Source organism: Rhagoletis pomonella, unplaced genomic scaffold (assembly GCF_013731165.1).
Source record: "Rhagoletis pomonella isolate Grant_MI unplaced genomic scaffold, Rhpom_1.0 Rhpom_scaffold_00010, whole genome shotgun sequence".
Classification (NCBI taxonomy): Eukaryota; Metazoa; Arthropoda; class Insecta; order Diptera; family Tephritidae; genus Rhagoletis; species Rhagoletis pomonella.
In genome coordinates, this window is record NW_023458564.1 from 22,165,565 (window position 1) to 22,177,112 (window position 11,548).

The following is an 11,548-nucleotide window of genomic DNA, read 5'->3' on the forward strand; positions in this document are numbered from 1 at the left end:
AAAATTATATTTTTTTGGTCTTTTCGCAACTCAAAGACCTAAGTTATATGTGCATGGTACTTAGACAGCAATATGCACGTATGTATGTATGGATGTACTTATATATGCATGTAAAAACGTTGTCAACTAATGTAGCATGTACATATAGATATATGTATGCGAGGGAAATGCATTTTCATTAGACTCCAAAACTATTGCGGCATTTTCGTAGACGAAATAAAGTCGACTCTTAAGTTAAAGTTTGTCAGCACCAAATAAGAAGAAAGTTAGTATGTACTTACATATATGTAATATTATGTGCAGGTGCAAGAACGTTATCAATAAATGATTTTGGAGTATGTGTATGGGGTACATATTTACATATGTAAGTACATATGTACATACATACATTCAGCTGCCATCAACAAATTATGTTTATTTATTTTTAATGATTTTCATTTAAAATATAATTCAATCTGGAACTGAAACCACAATAATAAAAGTTTAAAAGCTTGCACAAATTGCAAAAAAATGAATCAACCTTCATGAAATGGTCATCCAAATTTTTTATTTGAATATTTAATATATTTTCGAGTATGCAGTATTGTAGTCCATTCAATTATATTATAAGAAAGTGCAAGTTTCATGTTGTTAAAAATTACCGTTGATTTTTTAGATTTTTTTGTTGGGGTGTTGCTGTTTATTTTTCATACAAAAAAAAATTGGTTCATGTGTTATATGGAAGAAAATGCGAACACCCTCCACAAAAAAAAAAAATTCTAAGAAATCAACGGTAATTTTTAACGACTAGAAACTTGGACTTTAGTGTACTTGATTGAATGGACTACAAAGCTGCATACCCGAAAATTTTCTAAATATTCTAACTAAAATTTTTGAAATTTTTATAACAATTTTTTGAAGTTTGATTAATTATTTTGCAAATTGTGCAAGCTTTCAAACTTTTATTATTGTGGTTTCTGTTATAGATTGAATTATATTTTAAAGGAAATTATTAAAAATAAATAAATAAACATAATTTGAAAATGTGCATTAATTTAAATTGATCTAATAAATGAAATATTACAATACGGGTAATAAACTACAGAGGTTTACGAAAGTTTGCTGTCGAAAATATTTTTGAAGTGGGTTGCCACCTGTCTGAAATCCTTATAAGGTGTTTAAATTTTGAAATATTGAATTAATACACTTTTGAAGAAAGTGCCCGATATGTAGGCTCGAACTGAAGATTATATATTAAATTTTCAGAAGAAAGCCGATGCTTTTTCTACTTTCTAAACACCTTCGAAAATATATTCGCTAATACCCAAATTCATGAAAAATAAGGAACGCCTCATAAATCGATTTTTTTTTAATACATATAAAACCAAAATGAAAATTTTATTATCTTTCATTATATATATCAAACTTAGTGAAAAATTAATGCTCCTGTAAATTATGAACACAAAATTCCAGTTTTAACCACTGTGCATCGGTCCATTGGTATTGAATATAGAGCTTTATCAATGGTTTGAATTACCAACTGGTAGTCAGGCGGTTGCTTTTAAATATTCTAGTTTTAATTTTGATGAACTGAATAAGTTTTTTGATTTGGATAAGTACAAATGTGGATGTAGCTTGTTGTTATGGTATTTTTAAGTGTGCACTATCTAATATTTGCGCCAGTCATATTGTAATGCTTAAATCTTAAACCTTTAAGCGTACGTCGTTCCCTAAAGGACTCAAACTGAAGAATTAGTTCTCCAAAAAGCCAAAGGATTCTAATTATGTTTATTTAAGTTAACTAATTGTGAATTTTTTCTTAGAATTCTATTCTGGTGATGATTTTGTTCCCGAAGATCTCTTGTCAAATATGGATATTGCCATCAACTTCTGGAAATTAATTTTGACAGACGAGGATGTAGCTAATGGCACTAAAAAGCTTAAACTATCCACTAACATTGATGTAGTTACCCTGTAGGGAAAACACGAACTAGTGAACCAAATTTCTAGTTCAGTACTAGTTCTTCTTCGCCAAAAACGAACCAGTCCGATAGTAACTAGGCCCGCACCAGGCCAAAAGCAGTGAAATGTGGTACTTTCACTAAACTATTTTAATTCAAATTTTAAACGCAGGGAAGGTAATCATTGCGAGAAAAATAATTTAAATCAGCATTTAATCATTATTTTATGAATTATTATTGAGTTTAATTTTTTCGCTCAAACGGAAATAACTATTATTTGATTTTTATTTTTGGGATTACAAATAATGATTATTTTATGAAAAGTTTGGGCTTATTTCTCTTATAAGGGTGCGGCTACCTCTCAAAAGGATACGTCGGTAATCATGATGGTATAATTTTTGAGTTGCTTAATAATCATTATACTTAGTGATTCCATAAACAAAGGCCAAGATCCTGAAGGACAATTGAGAAAGGCAATGCAGTTGCAGAAAAAAGAGGCATTTAAAAAAAAAGTGTCAAAATAATTATCACTTTCTCACTAAATTTATTTAAAAATGCAAGTCACCAGAGCTACCTTTTTTTTAAGAAGAGGCAAATTAATATTTTTTTATGCAGTCCAGCACAGCTACCTTAATACAGTCAGTCAATAAAGTTTAGGTACAACGAATTTTTTACAATACGGGCAACTATTTTTTAAATATTTTAGCTGTCGGTAATTTTTCATAAAAATATGGTCAATTCTACAACGAAATCCCCAAAAATCAGAGTTCCAAACCTTGTGCAAAATTTAAGAAAATTCTGCAAAATTTCATTCAATAATTCAGAAAAAGTTTTTTAGTCCATTCAATTTTAGTATAATGAAGTGCAAGTGTGAGGAAGCTAGGACTTACCAAACAACAACAAAAAAAAGGCTAAATATCAATGATAAGTCCTAGCTACCTCAAACTTGCACTTTGTTATACTAAAATTGAATGGGCTAATAACTGAGTACTTAACTTTTTTCTAAAGAGTGCAAATTGCAATACTTCGATGGAAATTCGCAGAGTTTTCTTTAATTTTGCATAAGGTTTGAAACTCTGATTTTTGGGGTTTTTGGTGTAGAATTAACCATATTTTTATAAAAAATTAGGGAAAATTAAAATATTTAAAAAATAGTTGCCGGTATTGTAAAAACTTCACTGTACCTAAACTTTATTGACTGGCTGTATATCTTATTTAAGTTAAGTACGACAAAAACTTTCGAAGTACTTCATATACATATAAGCTTAAAAAGAACTGAATTTACTTAAAAATCAATATGCTTAAATTTAGACAAGTAACTATTTAAGTTTAATACTACTACTACTACTAATGTGGTCTTTAAAATTTTAATAAATGCGTTTAAACATTTGTGATTGTATTGTCCTTCCTTCAACCGATCGTATTTAATATAGAAGGGAAATGTTTCGACAAGCCTGATTAGAAATATAGATCTAAGGTGACGAATTTATAACAGGTTGGGAACTACATATTAAAAATGGATGCAGATCGAACTAGATCTGATCTGTCGAATTAGGAACTGGTTCGGAACTAAAGAAAAGGGGATGCAGAACGAACTAGATCGCATCTTTCGAATTTGGAACTGGTTCGGAACTATAGAAAAAGCGATGCAAAACGAACTAGATCTTATCGGTCGAATTTAGAGCTGGTTCGGAACTAGAGCCAAAGGGATGCAACGGGGGACAATTGACACTTCCTAGGACATCGCAATGTTAAATTCGCCAGTCGCTAGCATGCAAAAGAGAATTAACGCGTACTAGTCATGGTTCCAAACGCACTAGAACCGAACTAGTTCCGCACTAGTTCGTTTCCCTACAGGGTATGTAGATCAGGCATGCCCAGCGTAAGCAAAGCTCTATAAGCAATTGCCAAAATTTTGGCAGCGTTGGCCTTTCTGGCCACACAATTCAGACAACTCGATAAATTCAAACAACCCAGACCACAGATAGTATTTAAAGTCTCTGTATGATTCCTCGGTATTCCCAAAATACATCTTAGGTTTTTTTCTAGCACGTCGAGATTTTTTATTGGTGACATGTATGTATATTTTAGAATTTCCAGCAACTTGCATGAAAACCCCATAAATAAACAAAGTAAATAGAAAAACTGGTAACAGCCGGTTTCACCAACAATTTAAATGGAAAATAATTTTTTATTTTCTGTCAATTTCCATATAAAATTAAAAAAAAATTAAAATCATTTTTCACTTAAATTGCTTTCATGAAATTGGCTGTAAAAGTTATTTTCTTAGCTAACGCGCATTACCAGCATTAACTTGGAAGGTTTAGAAAATACCATTGTCCAATATTTTCCCAACATTGACTATGAGGATGTCTGCAGCTGGATAACAAACCCCTTTTCATGTGACCCGAAAAGCAAACCTACTGACATGACAAATTAAGCTTTTGAAAACCTTCTGGACATCAGTGAAGACAGCACTTTGAATATTAAATACTACGAAAGGAACCAAGAGAGTTCTGGATGCAAGTGTATGCAGAAAACACTGCTGTTGGCAAGGTTGAATTAAAAGTACTAGTGACTTTTACTTTCACATTTCTATGTGAGACTGCATATTCAACAAATGCTTACACAAACAAGTAGTTTTTAAGCACAAGCAAAACCGACTTCAATTCTCATATAAAAATTTAAGATTACCGTTAATCTTTTCATGATTCAATGATAGGATGTATACCAAATTAGAATGGAACCACCTGTGAGGTAACACCTTTCCTATAAAAAAATAATTATTGTAATCGGTTAACGTGGTCCAAAGTCATGCGGTAACATATCTACATATAAAAAAAAAATAATAAAAACATATTCCGACGAATTGATAACTTTCCCCTTTTCGTGAAGTCGGTTAAAAACAAATGCTCCAACAGGCTTTCAGCGTCAAATGATTTCAGGGTAAAATTGTCAAAGGTCCCAATAAACTTAAAGGCAATAATGAAATAATCAAAACAATTTCAGTCCTCACATTAAAGCTAAAGGAGCATAAAGTTTGCATATTGTTTTCTTGTTTTGGTAGACATTTGAAGAGTACGGGTGTCGCGAAATTTTTTTTAGCACAACAAGGATGCCGCGGTGGAAAGAGTTTGGGAACCCCTTGTCTAGACAACTAATCAAATACTAGTTATAGGCGTGGCAGGATTGTAACGGAGATTGATGGACTACACACTTCTGAAGCCTTCTCCCACGCTCTAAGGAGTGGAGAGTCCAGTCGTGTATACACAGTTACCAGCATTAACTCATGCTCGAGAGTAGGGTTGGTGAAGGTGTAAACTTAGTACACCTAGCAATCTTCCTTAGCTTTCGTCTTCTGGACCAATGTAGCGTTTTTCAGACGGAATTGTTGGCAATCGGCAGGGCCACAACATTGGTAAAGTGTGATATGATATCCCAAGCTGATATCTACATTTTCTTTGACAGCCAGGCGGCAATCAAATCCCTCACGACAGCCGACAACCTGCATTGTAGCCATGAAATGCCACACATTTTTTAATAAGATGGCTGAGTAATTTCGCTCAAAGCTGATAGAGGGGAATTGTAAGGAGGACGAAATGCTGTGAATTAGCACTAAACTTCCTATTGAGGATATGAAGGATAAAATATAAGCATCCTTAAAACCTTACAAGCTACTTATTTCCGAGGGGCTTACAAAAATAGCGAACGACAGATTGCATTACGAAATCACCTGTAAAACTGTAAGCCAATTATGGACAGTGCTCAGCGTTAAACGCACTGGCTTACTACACTGAGGGAAATAATGCACGGCAAAAATAAATACTTTATATTTGATTAATACTTGATATTTTATTCGTTTAAAAATTTTCATATTTAAAAATAATATTTTCATAATAAAATTTAGCACTCACGTATGTATTTGAATGTTCACATCTGAGTATGTATGTATATGAATGAACCCAGCACGGCATAGCTGACCCAATTACCATAGAAAAATTAATTTATATGTACTTATATACCAATTAGCTTCAAATTGATGATTAATCCTCAAATAGGCCAATTTTTTTATGAGTTGAAAAATTCAGGAATGGGTGATTTTAGCACGAGAAATCCAAAACTGATGTCCATTTCGATCTGTGACAGTAACTTTTTCCTACAGGGGAGAAAAACCAAGACCGTCCGGAGACGGGCTCGCCGATATACTTACGCATACTTTCAGCTTTCTCTTACACAATGTTGACCTACGAACCGACAATCCCGTCAGCAGGCGGTCAAAAATGCAAGCCGGTCTATAGACGGTCTGTGTTCGAAAGCAATTTTCTCCATTTCGGATAGTCACACAATTATAAAACTTATATCAAAATACTGTGCTTTTAACTACGAAACCCACTGAATTTTTTTGTATCAAAAAAATTTTCAAATGAAAAAATTTCTTTAATTACGAAATTATTAAAAAGCAAGAAATAATTAATTTTAACCATGTTTTCAAAATCTGTAATTCAAGGGTACGATTTCTGTCTAAAGATCGTGCCTTACGAATATAGAAAAATATTATTATAGGTGCACTAAAAAGGTGTTTAGTTAACGACCGTCTGGAGGCGGTTCTGCCTACGAGAGGGTTAATCACCTAGCAGGCTCATTGAGTTAAACCAAAAGTACTCAGATATTTGGAAAAGCACTAGTCAAGATACGGACACTGAATCTTCTACTTCTGCTGCAAGTTCTGATGAAGCTGCTCGCAAAACTAATAAGTTGGGATTAAAACCTTCTCAAACACCATTCGTTTGACACTAATCTTGTAACATTAGATTTACTTATTTAATTGTTTTGCTATAGATATATGGCATCGACATGATTTTTCTCCCAACACCTTCAACTATTATCTCCACATTTCAGCCAATTTATACTAAACCATAATAAATTTTTCGCGAAAACCTCCCTCATGAATCACATCGTCCACTTCTGGAAACCCGTAATAAAATCGTATTGGTAGTTTTTGGGTTTAACGCATTCAGACAGGCAACATATCGCTAGCTTAGAAAGAAAAGTTGCTAAGTCCCATTTTAAAAATTTTACAGGAGAGGAAACAATCTTCATTTGAATCAACCATTTTGCACGTTTAAAGCAAAGCAAAACTCCATAAGAATCAGAAGGATTCGATATTTATTAAAAGATGTCGTATTATTTTGGCCTTATAGGATTTGCGGTGCTTCTTTTGGACTTAGCAAATTTTCCTTTTATTGCTTATGAAGAGGAAAAAATAAAACAAGTACCTTTATAATTTTCGAAACGATGCGTATTCAATTTCTCTAGCCTCCTATATCAAAATATGAGTTTTCATAAAAAGTGGACTTAGCAACTTTTCACTCTAAGCTAGCGATATGCTTTAGGGCACTTCATTTTATAATATTTGGCTGCGTTTCTTTATACATTCCCATAATCCCATTCCCGGATAATCCCATTTCACAGCCGGAATAAACAGAATGCGTTTGAATTATACTTTAACATCTAAAGAATAAGTAAACAGAAAAGTTTATTCCGAACGTTCAGAATTAATAAAGAAATGCAGCCTCTACGTATAGAGGAGATAAGAAAATGATGTGTAATATTATGCTTCTAAAGAAAAGGATCGGTTATTTAAAAATAATTTTTCTTTGTCAGTTCATAAAAATCTAAATAGCCACTGTTTTTTACAGTCGTCAATTCTCTCACACATTCTTCTTTATCCGTTACAACACACAAGGCTCTTTCACCCTGGTAAAATGGACTCTGTGGCCGGTAGTAATCTACTTCTTTCTTATTTAGCCAAACGAACAAATCATCAAGACAGGTGCATTGCCATGGATTGCCTTCCAAAGAAAACTTTACCAGATTGGGAAACTCTCTGTCAGTCATGTGCGGTAGAAATGATAACTTATTATTGTCCAGAAGTAGCTCCGCTACATCGTTTAGAACAGGAAGCAACTCAGTCGTTATTTCTTCAAGTAAATTATTTCCCAAATGAAGCTTTCTCAGACGTCGCAGCGGCTCCAATGAGCGTACATCCAATATGGCCAAGTCATTGTTGCCCATCGAGAGATGATCCATGAAGGGCAGTGCAGCAAAGGCAAGCGAATGCAAGTGCTTCAAGCTGTTGGTCTTTATTGTTAGCTTCTGGAAGCGCGGCAAGGCCACTGTGCCGAAAGCATATGCATTCAGCACCTGTATATTGTTTCCTGATAAATCCAGCGATTCAAGGGCGGTAAGGTTTGCGAATGTGTTGGGGCGAATAGCGTCGATATCATTGTCATGCAAATAAACTTTACGTAGTGCCGTCAAACCCTCGAAAATTTCAGCTTGAAGCGCGATCAATTTATTGCTGGAGAGGTTTAAAATTTGCAATTTTCGTAGCGGCGCGAACAGCTGTACTGGCAAGATGCCTAAATCATTTGAACTCAGGTCCAAGAACTGCAATGGCGCTTTGTCTAATCCACGGAAGGTTTCAGCGGATAGCCGTTGCAAAGCGTTCGCGGCAAGATTGAGTACAGTCAACTTTCCGAGAGGCTCGAATGCACCGCTTTTAATATAGTGTATGGAATTAGTGGTGAGACGCAAGTGACGTAGTTGCGGCAACCCAGCGAAGTCATATACGGACAACTGAGACAAAGAGAAAAAATATTTGTGATTTATCAGCAGCACTCTTTACAATGCAATGTACCTTTTCGATGGCGTTATCGCTAAGCGTTAGCTCTTTGAGTCTACTGCAGGTGCCAATCGACGCGTTAGTTAGCGCATTGTTGTCCAGGTGAAGGAATTCCAGATGCGAAAGCTCCGCAAACGTGCCTTGTTCAATAAGTCCTATATTATTATGTGAAAAATTTGCGACTTTCAGTTGCGGTAGGCGTCGAAAATTTGCTGCATTCAACTTTTGAAAGTCGTTCCAGCTGGCATCAAGATACCTAATTTTAGCTGCATTGGGAAAGTAGTGCGTCTTCAAATCTTCCAATTGGGCATTCGTTATATTCAATCGCTCCAAAGCTACGAACGCTCTGAATCCTTCATCGCCGAGACTTAGAGCACCAGACTGCGACAAATCTAATTCAACGATCTGCGCCCACCTCGATTTTTGAAGTTGCTCGCCAGATTGCGCTGCAAATGATAATGCAACTTACCAAGCTGCTTTCATATATTTTTATACAACTCAATACATATGTGTGTACATATAAATATACACATACAGCCCCGCTCACCTGAAAAATCAAGGAACTCATTTTCGCCATTTCGCACAGCAATACCCCGCCAACTAGCTGTCAACTCCTCTTCTATTTCAATCAGAGTTTGCACTCCTTGACAACTGTAGATTCCAAAGTTGTTTGCACCTTCTACCGCAGTGCATTTATGAGCTTCTAACTGAAGCCATTGTTGAGAGTTCATCATGATTAAAATCACTATGATTGGAAACTTTTTTTGAATCATGATTTCTTAGTTACTGAAGCGTCTCCCATGAATCGCATCCGAACACTGACGAGTTGATGCGTTGTCTGAGATATATTTACTCAATTCAAAGCGGGTATTATTTTCGTACTTGCGGTTGTTTTCGCTGAATTCACTCAAGAGATCTTTGGTACATAGTTTTCTCTTAACATACAGATTCATGTATAAGCTCATAAATGCATTTACCGCGGCCTGGTGTCATATTTTAGAGCGCGTTTTAAGTGAGTTATGGCCATAAGTTTTGCTTATATTTCACTATCTATTTCATAGGAGCACCTTTAAGCCGGGCTTATGACCTAGCGTATTCGCGTGACGGGATGCGATTAAAATCGCTAATAGCGATCAATTATACAAATTCATATGGCGGTGATTATGGTGCTGGCTTGGAGATGCTCAACAAACTATATGATTCGATTTCGCTTCGTTTCAGAGCTAAATTTACGAAACAAAACTCATTAGTTGACGTTGAATAAAACATCAATCGTTAACATCGAAACAAAGATAAATCAACGAAAGGTTGTTGTATGCCATTGCCAGCTCACTGTTACACCTATCACCTAAATGCATGCTACAACTTCGGCATTAACGCTTGAATTTCTTTTCGTTAAAAACCAAAATAGAATTATTGTTATAATTACTTTAACGATAAAAAAAAAAACTGAATCTTTTCAACAGATTCCAAAGTTGTTTCAACAGAAACGATTACTTTTTTTTTGGGGAAACGCTAAAATTAACGTTACAATGCATCCTTGGGTGCTGGGATTTACGGAGGCATAAGATCGCTGGTAATTGTAATTGTAATTGATCGAACTTTTCGGTTACTGTTGCGAAGAAGAGGAGAAATTTCAAATGTAAAAGTAAACAAAAACAAGTAAGAAAGTCTAAGTTCGGGCGGAGCCGAACATTAAATACCCGGCGCAAGTATTAAATATATGTTTCTTCACCTTTCCGAAACCTACCGCTAGATGGTAAATCGGGGTGTATCCATTTTGAGTAAATTAGCGTCCTTCAATTTCGAAATATTGAAGTTTCAAGCATTTCTGAAATTAACCGTTATATGAAAAGCGGCCGTAATTTTAGTCCGATATCAATAATTTTCAACATTTTGCTTTTATGTGGCAAGCACAATAAAAATACCGAGTTTAGTACAAATTGGTAGAACGGTTACCGATATACATATAGGTGATCATAAGTGGGCGGTGCCACGCCCATTTTCCAAAATTTTACCATAAACGTATTTCTTGGTAAAGAATTGTTTGGAATCATCAATTTTGAATAAATTAGCTTTAATATTTACTGATTTATCGAAGATTTTGTATTTCTCTAAATTACAGTTATATGGGATATAGGCGTGGTTATGGTCCGATTTTAAAAAATTTCGGGCATTTAGTATGCTGTACTAAGGCCAACAACTGTGCCAAGTTTGGAAGAAATTGGTGCAGCGGTTACCAAGATATACACACGTAACCATAAGTGGGCGTGGCTACGCCCATTTTCCAAAAATTTATAATATTCTTATTTTTCGTCTAAAACTTATTGTAAATATCAATTTGGAGGGAATAATCTTGAGTAGTTACTAAAATATCGCAGTTTTCGTATTTCTGAAAATTACCGTTATATGGGAGGTAGGCGTGGTTATTGCCAGATTTTGCCCATTTTCAATACCGTCCGTCCTACGCCCGAAGGAAGTGCACATACCAAGTTTCGTTAAGATATCTCAATTTTTACTCGAGTTATCGTATGCACAGACGGACGGACGGACGGACAGACAGTCACCGCTTAATCGATTTCTCTTTTCATCCTGATCATTTATGTATACATTTGTCTATATCTATCTCGATTCGTTTTGCCTGTTACAAGCAACCGTTATGTGAACAAAGTTATAATACCCTTGTGCACAAGTGCGCTCGGGTATAATGAACGCTAGCAAGGAAAAGAGGGTTGGTAAAGGTATTTTTAATAAAATATTATGGCAAATTAAGTGATTACAGTAGCACAGAGAAGAAACTTTGCGTTTCCTTGAGTTATGAGAATAAAAAAAAACAACAAATTTGACGGATAATAATCTGAGATTTGCCTGAAAAAAACCGAGTGATTAAAAAACGAGCTTTGATTCAGATTATATTTATATA

General features: G+C 34.9%; 1 protein-coding gene across 1 annotated transcript; it reads right to left on the reverse strand.

Annotated features, from left to right (window-relative positions):
• Positions 1-6,473: 6,473 nt before the first annotated feature.
• LOC118746162 (TLR4 interactor with leucine rich repeats-like) lies at positions 6,474-9,905 on the reverse strand. The gene is made up of 4 exons (XM_036479955.1): positions 9,173-9,905; positions 8,641-9,071; positions 7,520-8,579; positions 6,474-6,905 (listed from the first exon to the last, which is right to left on the reverse strand). The coding sequence occupies exons 1-3, from the start codon at positions 9,396-9,398 to the stop codon at positions 7,581-7,583; spliced, it is 1,656 nt and encodes a 551-aa protein (XP_036335848.1). The 5' UTR covers positions 9,399-9,905; the 3' UTR covers positions 6,474-6,905; positions 7,520-7,580.
• Between the last annotated feature and the right edge of the window lie 1,643 nt (positions 9,906-11,548).